Raw genomic sequence first — 18,361 nt, 5'->3', positions numbered from 1 at the left:
TTTGTTCCCCTGACCTCTTGCCCAGTCAGTGGGCACAGCAGGGGTGAGCCTGGCTCCCCCTTCATTCCCTTCACACCCCAATGAGAATTCCCTGCCTCAAACAGGACAAGAAAATCCTTCTTAAAAAGCAAGGCATGGAGCTGTGAAGGCCACAACTTTTATGTGTGGTAAAAATGCCTGGTGTGGAGGTCACTTTGCAAACTTGACGTTGCTGGGGAAAAGTCATTCTGAAATTACAAATAACCACAGGAATAGTTGGGAAATGATGCAGGAGAATGTGTTCAGTACCCAGTACACAAGTGCTGGGTCCTGGCATGCTTACAGGAACTGTGCTCCTTATTAAATTTTACAGCATTAGGAAGTATGATCCCTAAGGCAAGTGGGTCAGGCTTTTTTATACCAGAGGAGGAAGGTGTGCCAGGGAGGAATTCTATGGCAGCAGCTCCCTCCTAAAACACATGTGGGAGCACAGGCACTGAAGTTGGTACCTTCATTGGCACATCCTGGTGTCTTGTGCTCCAGGGAACTGGAGTTATAGATGAGGTTTGAAAATGTGCAGGGATCCAGTGTGAAACACAGTTGGGTTTGTGTGACATCTGCTGTTTGGGGCATTAAACTGCATTTTCCTAATGAATGTGCCTCTTTTTGGTTAATGATCTGCCACACAGGAATCTAAATGTTACATTTCCCTGCACTGGGATGTGTTGAGGTTCTCCCAAAAATGTGAGGTTTGGAGGGGCCCTTGTTGCTTTTGGATTAGTTATTAATTATTTGAGTGGAGCTTATAGTAAATATCATCACCTGGTCAAGGATATTTTGCCATTTAATTTAACCAGCTTTAGTAATATGGCAAAAAAAGGAGTGGAACTTACCTTGAAGTAATGGAGCTGCTGCCTGGGTTAAAATCTGAAGGGTTTATAGAGAACTTCAATATTTCTGTTTGCTTAATTTATGAATAAGCCAATCAGAAAAATGTTCTCTAATGAGAAAATGATGTCTCTAATATTTAGAATACATTGTAAATTTTCACTGTATCTGAGATTTTGCAGTTCTTTCATTCCCTTTGTCACTTAATATTTGTTGAATATTGTATAATTTTTAATCTTCTGTTTGCATATCCAGTTTTCCTACCTTAACAAGTACTTTCAGTGCATATTGTACAAAAGACCTTTACAAAATCACAGGTTCAAATAAACAGTGTTCCCAATGTATTTATAAGACTGTCATCCTCAGTAGGACATTTGACAAATGCCTTTTTTCATCCCACACATTCTTTGTTAATGGGGTTTTTTTTCCCTGAAGAGGCAGGACTAGCACTTCACAATTTCTGAAGAAAAGCAAAATAAGTTACATAACTGATTTTAGCCATGGTTTGAATTGTTTCAGTAGGAAATTTTTAGGCACAGTGCGTATCTAATAAGATGGATCTTTTGATTATGTGGAGAGAGCATCTCTCTCATCATCAGTTCTTTCACATGTTCCACCTGGAAGGGCTGATGAGTTTCCAACAGAACTTTTAGGGAGATGAGTACCAGCTTACTGCATTTTTTTTTTTTAATTACTGTTCTGATTTTGACCAAATGAAATGTTATGCCAGTTTTGTTCTGGGCTTAGTGGCCTTATGAAACTGTAACCTACTTTTTAAACCGTTTTTCTTCCCGTTTCACAAATGTCATTTTGTTTAAAAGGTTATTCTCCCAAGTTTTAGTCATGCTTTCGTGGTACAGTTGTATCACTGTCAATCATTTGACAGAAATTTCTCATAGTTTCTACTATATAAACTTAATTTGTATTATGTTGGCAGTGACTTTCTGTAGACCTGTGGATTTGGTTAATTTTAACCTCACTTTGCTAACTAAACTGATGTTTATAAAATCCTTTCCTTTCAAGATTGGTCAGATGGGTTGTTAAAAATTTACTGTGAAACTGCATTTCATACTCTAATTCCAGAAAAGTCACAGTAGTTGAGTTCTGCTGAGTTGGAGTGTAATTAAATCTGTTCAGAGCACTTCTGTGAATAACCTTCTTAATTAATCATCCTATTGTTTGCTGACAGCAAGTACAGTGAAGAGGATGGTAAGGGAGGAGGTTCTTTGCAGATAGGCACAAAAGCAATCCCGTTCTGTGCATTTTTCATTCTTCACATCTGTGGTTGGAAGTTGTCAGTCCTTCCAAACCATGTGGTGTAAGTCTGGATCTTTGCTTCTGTTGTCGAGCCTTTGATGAACACAACTGTGGATGTGAGTTGGTTGCTTACAGGCAGGTGGCCTGCACCTTGTTTGGATAAACAAACAGTGATAGACACAAGCTTGGGACTAAAAGATTTTATATTAAATTTATGTTGTGGTAGTGAACCATCAAGCCAGGTTCACCATGAGCCAGGTGCTGTAAAAACCAGATTGAGTTTAATGATGTGTAGCTGGTGGATGTGCCAGGCAGGCAGGTGAAGAGAGAGGTGTGGAGGAGGATGAGTGGGCTTTGGGGTTCGTGTTGTTGTAGATTAATATTTTCTGCTGCGTGCAGTGAAGCGTTGGAAGGTTTAAAAAAAGAACTTTCAGCACTTGTGCAAGGAAATACAAGAAAACATATTAAGATTTTGGCAAAGAGTGCACTGATTCATGTGTTTAGCATATGAAAAATGACTTTTTGTTGTTGTTAGTCCTCTTCTGTTTTCGCATGATGTGCACTTTGCACATAGCACCAGTCAACAAACAACCAGGTTTTTTAAGAGAAGGGAAGAATTGGAGGGGATGACATGAGAGGTGCTGGGCACTTTTGGGTCTCCCTGAGTGTGAATGGGATTAATGTAGTGTTTGTGTCTGTGCAGAGCTGACCTGGCATCGTACCCAGGCCCTCAGGTCAGGGCTGAGGGTACTGGAGTGGTCTCAGCAGGTCGTGCTTCTGCCTCATCTGTAACATCTCATCTGAGTATGAAAACAAGACTTCAGTCTCCACAACTTTCAAAATCATTGAAAACATCCTTTAGGAGGAGATATGTTTCCCTAATATAGTTGCAATTGGAAGATGTTACTGGAGCATCAGAAAAAACACGTTCCTGTAATTAGAGCTCTTTGGATATTGATTTGTCGTGAAAATAAAGATGTTAAAGAACTGTTTTGCACCATGTAACCTGTGAAATAGCTGATTGGTACTTCTCTTTTGCAGAACCAAGCTGAAGAACCATGAATATGAAACTTTAGATCAACTGGAGGCTGATCTGAATTTGATGTTTGAAAATGCCAAGCGCTACAATGTTCCCAATTCTGCCATCTATAAAAGAGTACTGAAAATGCAGCAGGTTATGCAGGTATGTGGAGTAGAACAGTCAAAAGGATATAACTTCACATGTAAATTTATTTGTCTACTGAATGTTTTTCCAAACTAATTTTTAACTAGACCTGTGCTTGCAGTAGTATTTTCTTGCTTAGGGGGAAGTATGGGAATGAAGAGCATCATAAAGTGATTTTTCTTCACACCTCCTGCCTTCTGTGATTTCTGCTGGTCACTTTATTCCTTACTCTGACTCTTAACCTGATTAAGCTGAGAGAAAATTGATCATGTGGGGTTTTTTTAGTGTTTGCATTTGATGCTAAAGCACTTTAGATTTCATAAAGTGTTCCAGCTGAGTGCTGCAGTCTGAAATGGCACTGTTTTCAAATTGATTCCTCAAAAGTTGTCCTGACAGTTAGAAAGAACTATACTCCTATTTTACATCAGCCAACTTATATTAAATAAATCACTGGAAATATTTTGATGCTGGTTTAGTCTCAAAACCTGTAGTTGCATCTGTATTTGTGCATCTGCTCTGTTCAGATGTTTGACACTGTTTTGGAAGTGTCCAGCATGAGTTTGGCTTCAGAGATTTGGGGGTTTTTTCAGGCAAAGAAGAAGGAGCTTGCTCGGAGAGATGACATTGAGGATGGGGACAGTATGATTTCTTCTGCTACATCTGATACTGGAAGCTCAAAAAGGAAAAGGTATGTGCTCCTGTAGTTCCTGCAGACCGTGACATCGCTGCATCTTTTATTTGCTAAAGAGAATATTGAGCCATGGTTTTTAGCATTTGTGTAAGAATTTGTAGTTCTGAAACTTAACTTCATTAAGTGTTGGCTCCAATCAATTCAAAACTATTTTCTGACTCTGTTTTCTTATTTTGGCCTATTAGTTGATGGTTGTCAACATCACTTCAGTGAGTGGCATGGACACCGTAGTTACACTGAATTAGGTAAATTTGTCAGTGGATTTCAGGATTTTTATTTGGGCTTTTGGTAGGGTTTTTTTTAGCCTGGTGAGTGGAATATCTTCAGAGGTTGTTGGCACTTCCTGCTTCTATTCTACTGCTTCTCCACTATATGACCATTTATGTAGTTTAGGTGGCAATTTTAGAATATAATTAAAGTTAAAACTATAGTTGAATACATTTTTTTTTAAGTTTAAAGTATTGCTCTGCAAATATTTTTATTTGGCGAAGTCTCCTGGCATAAACATTTTCATTTTTCATTACCCGACCTCTCCTTGAGGAGTTTTCATCATTAATGTCAGAGGGCTGCTTCTCTCCCCCTTCTGGATTTGCACTCTTCAGTTCCTTACCCTTCAGTAAGGGCCAAAGAAGGTATTTGACAAATAGATAAACTGAGTATAATAGGTGGTTTATTTTTTGTAACACAAACCAAATTCACAGTGATTTAAAATTGACTCTTGATGGTTTATGGAAACTATTCTTTACAGTGTTACACGGTTAATATTAATGATGCATTTCACTCCAACAAGGAGTAGTTTCTCTAGTCTACCTCATGGTGTCATTTGAAATAAGTTCCACCTTCTGATAATATTTTTGCAATAGTAGCAACAGCCAGTGTAAAGCTGTAATTCAGGCTCTTTCTTTGGTGTTGCTTATGACCTTCAGCTTCCTGTATATTTATTTCTTTGTTTTGTAAAAGTATCAGCAGTTGTGGGGGGAGGAAGGGAATGAAACAGAGCATCAGCAAAAAGTCACCGAGGAACAATCAAGTAAGTGCAGCAATGTACACTCATGAAGAGTCTGCAGAGAGAAAATATGAATATGATTTAGGAGGTGATAGAGTCTAGGGATGCTGGGAAGAAGAAATGTAGTGGAAAGGTAAGACAGACCACAGTACCAAGTAATCAGGAAGGAACAAATTGGAAAAATTGCTGGTTTTGTGATCTTTGGGCTCAAAGAGAAGTTCTTACCTAATCAAGCAAGTCACATTGCCATTGGTGTCCTTTTAACTCTGTGTTGCTTTTGATCACCTTGTGTGAGACAGTACTGTAATGCTTAAAAGAAAAAAATCTGTCAGGCCTTGTCATCTGTGAAGTAAAAGAGAAAAAAGTTGTGTTCGTAGGTAAAGGGAAATCAAAATAATGTCTGAAGAGAACCTGAAAGTGCTTTGGTGTTGTCAGTTCAATGCTTGTTATCCATTTCACTTGCTGAATGGTAGGAAGGAAAAGCAGATTGTAAATGCTGCTGATGGCAGAAGTGAAGCACTGTGGGGAATTCCAAAATGTTGCTGAAAAAGGAAACTAATAACCCTTGCAAAATTCATCTCATTGGGAAAATAACAATTACACAGAAGAAAGTTGTTTGAATGTCCCCTTTTATGTATCAGATGCATGACCTGAATCTTGAGTTATTGGCAGGCCTTTTTGTGTTCCTGCTTGGGTTTTACTTTACCTACTTCCATGGAACTGAATGTTAAAACTTGGAAACATGTTCAAATGGGGAATTTGGCAGCATGTCTGTGTTCTGGCATTGCTTATCTGCTGATGTGAACAGCTAAGCAGTATTTTACAGCAGTGACAGTAATGCAGAAAAATAATCTTTAACCTGTAGAAGATATATTTTGAATTTTGGTGAGCTTTATTGACTTCTAACTTCATTTGTCTGGGATTGACAGATATTTAAGTAATTCTTCCTGCTACATTCTTGATGTCCTTTTTTTCTTTTATCTGGTACTAAAGAAGGTACAGAATTACCCTGAGAAAAATAGCTCAAGTCTATGATATTCTGTATTCAGCAGAGGTAGTCATGAAGATAGTAGCTGCAGGTTTTTTCCCTGTTTGCTCTGGATCTTGAGGTCTTGGATTCAGATGCCTGCTCCTGACTGGTCTGTTTTCTCTGCAGCTGGAAAGTGCTTAAAGCTCCTTTTGGCCTTTGCATTTCTGAAAACAAGTGATTTGTTTTATTCTGTAGAACACTTAAGGTCAATGAGAGAAGAATCATAACTGAAAGTAGTTTCCCATTCCTGTAGAGCCTGCTGGTTGTGATGCTGTCACTGTTTGCAAATTCTAGTGCACTGTTTTAATGTTGAACTTACTCGTGTGCGTTTAGGTCGTTCTGGTTGTCATCATGGTAGAGGATAATGTCATTTTGATATTAGTGCTGGAAGCGGGGAAAAGAGCCCCTGACATTTATTCTTTTCCCTGTTGTTCTTCTCCCTGACCTCACAGTAAGAAGAACATACGAAAGCAGCGGATGAAGATCTTGTACAACGCGGTTCTGGAAGCTCGAGAGCCGGGCACAGGCAGGCGGCTCTGCGACCTGTTCATGGTCAAGCCATCCAAAAAGGACTATCCAGACTATTACAAAATTATCTTGGAGCCAATGGACCTGAAGATGATAGAGCACAACATCCGCAACGACAAGTACGCGGCGGAGGAGGCCATGATTGAGGACATGAAGCTCATGTTCCGCAACGCGAGGCATTACAACGAGGAGGGCTCCCAGGTACTGCCTTGGTTCAGCTCTCACACCTCTCTGCTCCTTTGCAGACGTAGAAGTTACATGAGGAGGGTTTAGCTTTGACTGTAACTCACATTATGTGTTGGAATCAATTACTGAACTAAAATAGAAGCTCTCGGGACTTCTGGGAAGGAGTGTCCTAGAAAGAAGCTGACTTTGTTTTCATGGGTGTGGAGGGTGCAGGAGGTCAGACTAGAAGGCCTGACTTGTTTACCCCAGCAAAATGGGTCTGAAAGGACTATCTTTTTCATTTGCAAATATATTGTAGGCTGTGTCTGTACTGTGATGTTTCTCAGGCAGCAAGCATGGTATTGTGGGACAGGGTGGTGGTAGGGAACCTAAGGAAAACCTGCCACTGTTTCTAATGAGGAACATGAGCTGCTGCTGTACAGGACTTTATGATGAGGTTGCATTCACTGGAATTGGATTTGAAGACCCAGGACGATTGTTCTGGTCCTTTGTATCTTGATGGAATCACAGTAGTTCAAGAGGTCTTTGATTGCTCTTGGGTTTGATGAGGAAGTTTGTAGGACAACTCCACCCTGCCATTTTATAGTCTTTGGAGTAGAAATGCAACTTAATTGGATAATTTATTCAAGAATTTTAGCTCCCTGATTTAGATGGTGTTCATCAGTTCTGCTTACCTATGTAAGTCAGTTAAAAAGAAGGGCTTATTTCTCAAAAGTACACCTTGAATAAAACACTCAGTTTTGCTTTCAGCTTTTCCAGACTAACATTTAAATGTTTCTTGGGGGCTAGTTCTAAACTAGTCTAAACACAGTACGCCTTGTTTTGGTTGGTTTTTGATTACTTTACTGATTAATAGGTGTACAATGATGCCCATATGCTGGAAAAGATCCTTAAAGAAAAAAGGAAAGAGCTGGGACCCTTGGCTGAAGACGATGATGTGGCATCCCCTAAACTAAAGCTAAGTAAGAAAACTTTGTGCACTGCTTTGTCTCATTTCAACACTTAAAAAACAATACAGATGAACAGATCTTCCTTTTAGAATAAACATGTGCTGCACATGCAAAGAAGTTGTATTTTCAAAATTATGACAGCAGTGGTATGTTTACGTGCATATAAAATAGAATTAAGTTGTTGCATGTAGTGTTTTCTGAGGAATGGTTGGAAAGAGTGGGATTTAATCACGTGGTGTTATCCAGATGTTGGGTGGTGCATTATGTGCTCAGTCACACTTCATCAGCACACAGAATGTGTGCTACAGGGATGGCTCACAAGTAAGGTACTTCTCAAAGTGAGGAAAGCTCTTAATTTCCCTTGTTAAATGTCTGAGATTTCCACAGAATGATAAAAAAAGGTGAGCTTTATTTGGAAAGTTATTGAAAGCCATGAAAAACAAGGAATTGAAATTTCCCATATCTGTTCCTAGAGCTGTTGCCCGTAATAATGAGGTTTGCTACTGCTCAAATCTTAGGTTCCTTTAATATATGTTCAGAATTTAGCAAACTGAGAAGGGTAGAATTGCACAGAAAGGCTTAAAGAAAGTAACTGCACACAGTCCTCTTAAAATTTAAATGTGCAACTCTAAAGTAAGGTACAAGTATAGAGGACTCACAGGCAGAGTCTGTGCAGTGCAATGAGAGATCCTGAATTAATCAAAAAGCTAATCTGATTGGTAATCCCATGGGAGGCCTTGTTTTACATTTTACCTACAATAATCCTCTCTGATTTGGCATAAACATGCCATGAAGGAATCTGATAATATTTAGAATACCTAATTTTAGTGATAGCAAAACCCCTGTGATGACTGGATTTTTAACATCTGTAGAGAGAAATTCATGTAGGGTTGGTAAGACCAAACTTGAGTTTAGAGGAGTTTGTTAATGACATTAGGTAGAAAAAGATGTTTTCCGTGCTTCTGTCTGAAGAGGCCTTTGCCAGGTAGGCCACATATGGTGTGGGTGACATGTGTGGTGTGGGTGACATGATTCTATGTTTGAGAAAAATAACATATAAAAAAAACTTACTAATACAGTTGCTCATTCCATGAAGTGGTTCTTCAGGAAGCGATACTCCAACGGAAAGAAGATGCACAAAGAAGTGTCCAGGCTCTCGGTTCTGTAATTTTATTTTATTTTTAATTTCTATTTGTCATCCTAGGTAGAAAAAGTGGCATTTCTCCCAAAAAATCGAAATACATGACTCCCATGCAGCAGAAGCTGAACGAGGTGTACGAGGCCGTGAAGAACTACACGGACAAGCGCGGCCGGCGGCTCAGCGCCATCTTCCTGAGGCTGCCGTCCCGCTCCGAGCTCCCAGACTATTATGTGACCATCAAAAAGCCCGTGGACATGGAAAAGATCAGGAGCCACATGATGGCAAATAAGTACCAGGATATCGACTCCATGGTAGAGGACTTCGTAATGATGTTCAACAACGCCTGCACGTACAACGAGCCGGAGTCTTTGATTTATAAAGATGCCCTGGTCCTGCACAAAGTTTTGCTTGAAACTCGGAGGGAAATAGAAGGAGATGAGGATTCTCACGTGCCCAATGTCACTTTGCTAATTCAAGAACTCATCCACAACCTTTTTGTATCTGTTATGAGCCACCAGGATGATGAGGGCAGATGCTACAGCGACTCCTTAGCTGAGATTCCTGCTGTTGATCCCAACTTCCCAAATAAACCTCCTCTGACTTTTGATATTATCCGAAAAAATGTTGAAAATAATCGCTATAGGAGATTGGATTTGTTCCAGGAGAATATGTTTGAGGTACTGGAGAGGGCAAGGAGAATGAATAGGTGAGCAAACCCTTTTTTTTTGGGTATCCTTTATCACATGAGTTTTACATGTTAATGTTAGACGAAGGCTGAAGTTTTTTCAAAGTGTTCACTTTCTTTGATATGGGTGTTTGAAAAACTGAATCTCAAAAGTTCTATCAGGTCTTCAGTGGAACATTTGCTTTCATTTAAAAACAAGGAAAAAGTTAGGTTTCTGCCATGAGATAATTTTGTCACTAGTCTTCTGAAGGAACACCTCATGAAAACCGGGTTCCTGTTAACTTTGAGATTGAAAAAATGAGGAAGAGGAGCTGTTTGTTCACTGACTGCTTGACTAGTGAATTATTCTTTTGGAGCAATCACACTTAGATGAGCTATGGTAAAACTGCAAAAACTGTGAACACTTGCAACTTCTTGCAGTGTTTTACTGGAATTCAGTAGCATATTTGGGGCTGTACAGGTGAGATCTTGACTAAAATTACATTAAAGTATCTACTAATGGAGTATGGATAATTAAAATAAGTCAGTTTTGTTAATGATACTGTTATTACTCAATTTTTCAGAAGTTAACAGATTGTTGAGTCCGGTGACAAGTAGTCTTGGTTGCAAGATTTGATTTTCCTGGCATTTCAGGGCTGGTGTTTACAAAAGTACTGTTTTGGGTCAACTATAATAAAAACTGACAGCAGAGTAGCAGAGACTTGTCAGCCTCTGCTGCTGCTTATTATGAGTAAACATAGAAACCTGTTGGTAGAGTGAAGCTTTAGATTGATCACTAAATGTGGCAATTGATGGGAGTGTTTAGGATCCTGTTTGACTCTGGACAAACTGGTTTTGCCCTGTTTTACATGTTTTTGTACAGGACTGATTCGGAGATTTATGAGGATGCAGTTGAACTTCAGCAGTTCTTTATTAAAATTCGAGATGAACTGTGTAAGAATGGAGAGATTCTTCTGTCACCTGCTCTCAGCTATACCACCAAGCATCTTCACAACGATGTAGAAAAGGAAAAGAAGGAAAAGCTGCCCAAAGAAATAGAGGAGGATAAGCTCAAAAGGGAGGAGGAGAAGAGAGGTAGCTACTTCCTTTTCATTAATTTTAAATATATTAATTGAAAAATACATCTCTGCCTATGGTGTGAGCTCTGCTGTTGCTGCAACTTTGCCTGCTGAAGGGACCTCAATAGTCTGGTTGTCCACCAAGGATAAGAGATTTATTCTGATTCTTCTCAGCCAAAAAAAAGAGATGTAGGTAGATACTAACTCCATGTAAGCTCTTTAATCAGAATGCATTGGGGTACCTATATTCTTATTTCAAGTATAGTATAAAACAATATGTTTTACTTTAGTTTTCTGCTGACAATCAACTTAGCACTGATGGTTCCAGCTGACCTTTTGGCTGTTTCCTTTTTGACAAATACTGGTTTCTTGCTGTGCTGATGGTGTTGTCTATGATCATGCTTTTAACACTGCTAAAGAAGTGATATTTAAGCAAGCCTTTTGTGTATTTACTTGACTGCTGTGAGGGTGAAGATGAACGGGCTTCGCACTGTTTTGTAGGGGCAAGAAACCTACTGCAAAGGTCCTTTGTATTCCACATTTCCTGGCTGTCCCTGTGGAGCATATCTAAGGGAATGAGTAAAGCTCTCCTGTTGCCCCTCTCCACAGATGGCAGCAGAGCTGTTAGCTCTTTGTCCTTGAATTATCCTTCTAACGTGGTTCACCTTCCCACATAACACCGATGTCACCTCTGGCTGCTCCAGCCTCAGGGTGAGGGCCTCCACATGGGCAATCCTGGCTAATGTGGAAACGTGGCACTACTAACAACTGTTCTTCCCTTCTTGAAACAAGAAGCTGAAAAGAGTGAAGATTCCTCTGGCTCAGCTGGGCTGTCAAGTTTGCATCGGACCTACAGCCAGGACTGCAGCTTCAAGAACAGCATGTACCACGTGGGGGATTATGTGTATGTGGAGCCTGCAGAGGCCAACCTGCAACCCCACATCGTCTGCATCGAGCGACTCTGGGAGGATTCAGCTGGTAAGGGTGTCTTTGCTGGGGGAAAACACCGTGGTGAAACTTCTTAATACTATTTTAAGCTTCCCATTTGATTTTTTTTTTTCCCCCCGTGCAGATGTTATTTATTTTACTTGCAGGACTATGTGTGCACTCACACAGTGTGTGAGTATTTTTCTTGTTTCCAAGTTGCTTTGTTCTGAAGGATGTTACAAATGGAAAGCTCTTGGATCAGCACATGCTTTTTTTTTGGTGTTCATTTCTACCTACCCTCAAATTGTAAGCATCCCAGAGATGGTGTTCTGAGTGGGATGGACTTTTTGTAATGATCCATGCCTCTTCAAATAATCAGGTGATTGTTGTGTAGACTTTGAAGCCATTTGAAGGCCTGAAAGTCAAGATTATAACTAAAAACCAATTCCTCCTTTATTTTTCTGAGTCAGATTTTACTGGGTTGAAAACAATTGGCAGGCTTTTTAAGCAACAGGCTTTCCTTTCCTGAAAAGTTTAATAAATATTGTCCTGTTTCAAAGCAGAGAGCTCTCAATATAAGTGACTATATGGCTATTTGATTAATTAATCAAGCTATAGTTGTTCTTTCTTGCTCATGCACTAGAGAATGTCATTTTACATTTTTTTTTTCTTTCTATCTCCCTTCTCTTTTTTTATTGTTGTCTGTTTTAAAGGAGAGAAGTGGCTCTATGGCTGTTGGTTTTACCGACCAAATGAAACGTTCCATCTCGCAACAAGAAAATTCTTGGAGAAAGAAGTTTTTAAAAGTGACTATTACAATAAAGTTCCCGTTAGCAAAATTTTAGGCAAATGTGTGGTCATGTTTGTCAAGGTGAGAGACTGTTCAGACTAATTTATTTAAGCAAATATTGTGTTCTCTGCTGTTTTGCTGTAGGGCTATGGGCACTTTGACGTAGAGACATTCTGTTAATACTTACTAAAATAGGATTTGCTCCTGTAGGCTGTGTGTATTTTTCCTTTGCTTCATGAGATATGTAGTTTAGCCAGGTGATGTTGTTTCCCTGAGCTGGTTGGTTTGTAGAACCATATGTTTATGATCACCCCCAGCTTGGTGATCGTGTCCTCTTTTCAAGTCAAAGCTCAGAAATCTTGTAAAGGTGGTTTCAGGCTCCAGGTCTTGTACTTGTTCATGCACCAGTTTTGTAAATAAATAAACCCCAACTATTCTCACATACCAATCAGTACTGAATTTAGCTTCTTCTCTAAGGATGGAATTTCTTGTTATTTTTAATAAAACTTGGATGTCAAACTGGGAAAGGAACTCAGCAGAAAGGCTGCTGATAGAAGCATAAAAAAACCCAGGAAACATGAGAGAGAGTTCACTGTGTGTCTGTGGGGCGTGGGCATCACTGAAATATTTCATATTTTTTCTTCAACGTGCAGGAATACTTTAAATTGTGCCCTGAAAACTTCAGAGATGAAGATGTCTATGTGTGCGAGTCCCGCTACTCTGCAAAGACAAAGTCTTTTAAAAAGATCAAACTGTGGACTATGCCTGTGAGCTCTGTCAGATTTGTCCCTCGAGATGTGCCCCTGCCTGTGGTCCGTGTTGCTTCTGTGTTTGCTAATCCAGACAAAGTAGATGAGGAGAAACACAGTGAAACACTGGAGGACAGTAAGGTGGGAGAAAGTATCATTCATCTCGAAAAGGTGCGTAAGATAATGAAGAGGAACATTGATTGTGTTTGCCAAATAAAGAATGACAAAATATTGTTATTTGGGTTTCACAGCATCCAAACATAGTCAAATATAAATAAACATGATGTTTCTGTTATAAATCACGTTATACACATTTGTAAATAGATACAAACAAAATATTAATAGACTAAACAGAAAATAAACTCTACATATCTGTTAGATTTGACAGCCTCTTTCCTGTGATCATGTAAAGAACTTGGTCTGCTTTTTTTACTGCTTCAGAAAATTACACTTTTACTGTAAAGCTTGTCTTAAGCATAAAGAACCTGTAGAACTAAAAGTCTAATTTTGGTTCATGGCAGTGCTGAAATGCTTTATTATGTAGCATTTCAGTAAAATAGTCAGTAGCTAGGCAGCAGCAAGTAATACATAATATTCTGTTGTCTGTGACCTCTTTGTGCTTGATAACTAAGTAGTGTATTGTCAAAATGCTTAAGAATATTTCTGTCCAACATAGTGGATAAAATGGTTTGTTTATTGTACTTGGAGTAATAAAACAAATAAATTTAAGGAAAGGTATTAAAATCAATTCAGTTGAATTTATTTTATCAAAAATAAATTTAGAGGCATGAAAAAATAAGAGAATCATAAAATAAATGCACTTTAGATTGAGTTCTCTAACAGAACCTGAGTACACAATACCCAGCACACACATTGTCAGCTTTAATTAGACATTTAGTGTGTATTATTAAATTTATTCACATCATGAGAAAAGATATTTCTGCTGAGAGAATGAAATCTCACAGTCTTTTCCTTCCATGCCTTGGGTAGACAGTTTTCATTGGCTTTCTTAAATCCCAGTCTGAAAGATCAAATGAGGCACAATGTGAGTTGTTCCTAAAAAGTAGGAAATTAAATGGGGCAAATGGTATGAATTTGCAGGCAATACATGGAGTGTTCTTATTATTCCATATGAGAGTTTAGTCATTACATTTCTATGTGTTTTATCTTGGCCATAAACTCAGTTCTTGCCCCTTATGCACCTTACTGTGCTTTAAACCATCAAAGAAAGCTGACAGGGCTTGGCTTGGCCAGGTAACTTTGAAGCACTAGAACAAAAAAGACCTGTAAATTACAGTTCTGGCAAAATTAGAGCTTTGTTAAACAGGAAGGGTTGTGACAGATGTGAAGAGTGTCTTTAGCTTTGAAATTGCCTTTTTTAAATTTGAAGGCTTTTGCCTGTTTACGTACTGTTGTTGACATAAAGACAGAGCAAAGCCTTTTACGAGCACATGGCACCTGTTTATTAACGTTTGGTTTTCCTCCTTCTGCAAGTTCCTAAATGCTTATTCTTCTGCAGGAGAAAGAAGATGTTCCAGTAGAAATGTCCAATGGAGAGCCTGGTTGCCATTACTTTGAGCAGCTCTGCTACAACGATATGTGGCTTAAGGTTGGGGACTGTGTCTTCATAAAATCCCACGGGCTGGTGCGACCCCGAGTGGGAAGGTGGGTGCAGCTTCTTATTTGCAGTTTGTGGCTATAAAAACAACTTGGACCAAAGACAGGCTGGTTGCAAAAGGTGTAAAAGAGGGTGGGGAAAAAAATCTTGTGAGTGAAGAGTTATAAGCTCTTAATAGACTGAGGTGGAAGTTTAGCTGCCTAATAAAAGCCTGGTAGAGTTGTACAGGTGGAATAGGCTGTTTGGTACCCATTTTCCACTGCCAGTCTTCCTGAACACCCCAGTTCTGTCTCATTTGGGAGGAATGGCCTTTCATTTATGTCAGTGCTTTGGTTTCTTTCCAGGATTGAAAAGATGTGGGTGCGAGATGGAGCTGCATATTTTTTTGGTCCAATCTTCATACATCCTGAGGAAACTGAACATGAACCAACCAAGATGTTCTACAAGAAGGAAGTGTTTTTGAGTAACTTGGAGGAGACCTGTCCAATGACTTGCATTTTGGGTAATTATTAGCAACTTTAAATCCAATGGACCCTCCCTTTCCTACGCAATCTGAAGTGATTGATAGCTATGCATAGGCTTGATTCCAAGTAGGTTTTGTCATGTTGAGGGAGGGAGGGATGAGAGATTATTCAGTGGGTTCCTGATACACATTCCTGTCTTAGGAACCTCTGGTGAGAATGTTCAGTTTAAGAAAGCTTTCTCACAATAAGGGAATTACATGTATGATAACCGAGTGAACGTTGTCTGCAGCCAGAGAACAGAAAAATCCATTATTCTTGCTTATTAATGTAATTATTCCAGTACATATTGCCTGGAAAGTTGAAAGGAGGAGCAGGAGGTTGAAATTTGGAGAAGGTGATGGTGTGCACTTTGTTTTGGAGTTCTGATGCTGTGATAAATACACTGACAGACCATTGGGGTTTGCTATTTTGTGGGTTTCCTAGAGCTTTAAAAAAATCCAAAAGCTGCATGAAGTTGCTGGAGGTTTCTTGTGAGTGGCATTATTTGATTAAAACGTCGATTGGTGTATTTTCCGTAGTTGCGCCAAATACCAGGAATCTTCCAGACTTACGAGACAGGCAAAAAAGTGGAGTTCCCACCCTTTTTACGGAAAGTCTGCGAGTGTGGCTGCCTTCTTACCCAGCTCTTTCATTTCTGCAGGAAAGTGTGTCGTTCTGTCATTCAAAGACTTCCTCTCCTGCAGACCAACAGAAATCTCCGAAAACGACGTTTTTCTTTGCGAGAGCCGCTACAACGAGAGCGACAAACAGATGAAGAAATTCAAAGGGCTGAAGAGGTTTTCACTCTCTGCGAAAGTTGTAGATGATGAGATATACTATTTTAGGTAAAAATGTGGTGGGAGTGAGGGGGTCACCTGGGCACCCTTCTGGGTTGTGGTGGACTGACTCTGCTTGGCAGCTCAGCTCCCCCCCAGCCACTCGCTCACTTCCCCACAGTGAATGGGGGAGAGAATCTGAAGGGCCAGAGGAGGAAAAACTCCTGGATCAAGTTAAAGGCAGTTTGATAAATGAAGCAAAGCTACATGCACAAACAAAGCAGCAAAATAAGGAATTAACTCCCTGCTTTCCATTGGCAGGCAGATGTTTAGCTGTTTCCTGGAAAGCAGGGCCTCAGAATTTGTAGTGGTTGCTTGGAAAGACAAACACCATAGCCCTGATTGTGCCCCCATCCTCTTCCTTCCCCGCAGTGTTAATGCCTGAGCACAATGTCCTCTGATATGGAATATCCCTTTTGGTCAGTTTGGCTCCCAGTTGTGTCCCCTCCCAGATTATTGCCCACCCTCAGCCTGCTGAGGGGCAGAGTGGGAAAAGGCAAAGGCCTTTTGTTGGCCTGATGTGCCAACACTGTTCAGCAGTAATTACAGTGTGATATGTTATCAACACTGTCATCTCACAAGTGCAAAACACAGCCCCCTACAGGCTGCTATGCAGAGAATTAACCCCATCCCAGCCTGACCCAGGACAGAAATAGAAGTTACAGTTGTAGGAGAGTAGTTTTGACTAATCACAGTCTTGGGAAGAAGTCCAGGTAACATCAGTCTTTTCATGGTCTTAATACCACTAGATGTTTTCTTTTTCTTCTCCTGACTTCAGGAAAAGTCATTACATTATTGGATTCATAAATTCTCTTGGATGCTATTAAAATACTTAAGTTCTCATTATGGGTAACAAATAGGTTTCCAGTTTGTGAATATTCATATTAATAAAAATATTAAATTCTAAGTTGTGTAAAATGAAGAATCTGAGGAAGACGTGATGTTAACTGCCTTCTGTTGCTGAAATTAAGTACTTGCTGCATTGAAATCTGCTTCTAAATCATAGAAAAAATAAAATAAATCCTTCTAACAAGTGACTGAAATAAAACACCTTAGACACAGAGTGATTTCTGCTCAGGGTTCTGAAAGGAAGCACAGGCACATCTTAAGGCACCATTGTTTCCATTTTGTTCAGTGATAAATGAAGAAAAGTTGGTTTTCTCCTCAAAAATATGTGCTTTCTCCTGTGAAGTCTGAGTTTGTTCTCAGCTGCTTTTTTGTCTTCTTCCTCCACCTTCCAGAAAACCCATAGTTCCTCAGAAGGAACCATCTCCTCTACTGGAAAAGAAGATTCAGCAGCTGGAAGCAAAATTTGCTGAGTTGGAAGGAGGTGATGAGGACATGGAAGAGATGGGAGAAGAGGAAGGGGATATGACTGAAACACCTTCCATGCCTCAGCTTCAGGCCCCATTAGCCAGTGACTTGGATATAATGCCTTATACTCCTCCACAGGTAAGGATTTTCCTTGAGGAATCTTTAAACCTTTATATTCCACATTTTTTTCCCAATCCAAATGAAGAAAGAAACAGAAACATTTTATCATATACACAGAAAGGATTCATACTTTGGTTTATGAGCTATGGAATAGATTACACAGAACAGCTTTGGTATATCCCATATGATATCCAGGTGATAATACTGAAGTCCATTAAAATATATTTAAAGGAAATCATTCAGTTGAGGAAAACCTAGGGTATACTTTCATATGACATGTTGATGTTATTTTGAATTAGTAGCTTTTCTATGACAGAAGTATCAGGCCTTTATATTAAATATAAAGTTGGAATGTAAGCGTTTAATACCCATTTTTCAACTTTTCCTTAAATTTTGAAAAAAGCTAGCATTTCGAGTGTTGTGGTTTTGCTGCATTTTTAGAAAATGCTGTGCATCATCCTCAAATGAAAACAAAATATCACTTTTTTGGTGTTGAGTTGCCATTCTTGCTTGGATAATGGATAGGAAGTCCAAGAGGAATTGTGTGTGGTTGTACAGCACTCAAATGCATCGTTACTGCTGCTTAGACAGGGACTTGTGATCCCCTTCCCTCTCTTGCTGTGTTTCTTACACAAGCCCTGGAATTTGTGTAGTGAGTATTAAAGCAGAGGGGGAACTGCTTTAACTGGAAATGCACCTAAACAAAAACAATGGATTAAACCCTTTGTCTGTCTCACCACACTCCCACATCCAAGCTAATGCCAGCATTAAAGAGGTGATGGCAGGAGCAGGAGTTTCAGACACTTTTGTAACCAGCAATATAGATTTCTTCTGCATTACATTAACTGTGACAACCTCATTGGCAGCAGAAGAATGGCTGTGACCCTGTGACCTGTCCTTGGATGAAGTGAAGAAGAGTTGCTGAAGTTGAAAGCTTTTG

The 18,361-nt window shown here is 39.5% G+C and overlaps 1 protein-coding gene across 13 annotated transcripts in view; it reads left to right on the top strand.

Annotated features, from left to right (window-relative positions):
* The window catches only part of PBRM1 (polybromo 1), a 58,154-nt gene that overhangs the window by 22,409 nt on the left and 17,384 nt on the right, over nucleotides 1–18,361 (top strand). For all 13 annotated transcript variants that reach the window (XM_032698935.1, XM_032698936.1, XM_032698944.1 and 10 more), the window contains 13 exons: nucleotides 3,166–3,307; nucleotides 3,880–3,977; nucleotides 6,469–6,745; nucleotides 7,587–7,692; nucleotides 8,885–9,527; nucleotides 10,369–10,580; nucleotides 11,357–11,542; nucleotides 12,205–12,362; nucleotides 12,935–13,201; nucleotides 14,550–14,695; nucleotides 14,993–15,150; nucleotides 15,813–15,996; nucleotides 17,229–17,439. In XM_032698935.1, coding sequence (XP_032554826.1) covers nucleotides 3,166–3,307; nucleotides 3,880–3,977; nucleotides 6,469–6,745; nucleotides 7,587–7,692; nucleotides 8,885–9,527; nucleotides 10,369–10,580; nucleotides 11,357–11,542; nucleotides 12,205–12,362; nucleotides 12,935–13,201; nucleotides 14,550–14,695; nucleotides 14,993–15,150; nucleotides 15,813–15,996; nucleotides 17,229–17,439 — 2,788 coding nt within the window. The remainder of the gene's footprint in view (nucleotides 1–3,165; nucleotides 3,308–3,879; nucleotides 3,978–6,468; nucleotides 6,746–7,586; nucleotides 7,693–8,884; nucleotides 9,528–10,368; nucleotides 10,581–11,356; nucleotides 11,543–12,204; nucleotides 12,363–12,934; nucleotides 13,202–14,549; nucleotides 14,696–14,992; nucleotides 15,151–15,812; nucleotides 15,997–17,228; nucleotides 17,440–18,361) is intronic.

Source organism: Chiroxiphia lanceolata, chromosome 11 (assembly GCF_009829145.1).
Source record: "Chiroxiphia lanceolata isolate bChiLan1 chromosome 11, bChiLan1.pri, whole genome shotgun sequence".
NCBI classification, from domain to species: Eukaryota; Metazoa; Chordata; class Aves; order Passeriformes; family Pipridae; genus Chiroxiphia; species Chiroxiphia lanceolata.
Note: the sequence above shows the minus strand (reverse complement) of the source record. Positions and strands in the feature narration are given on the sequence as shown.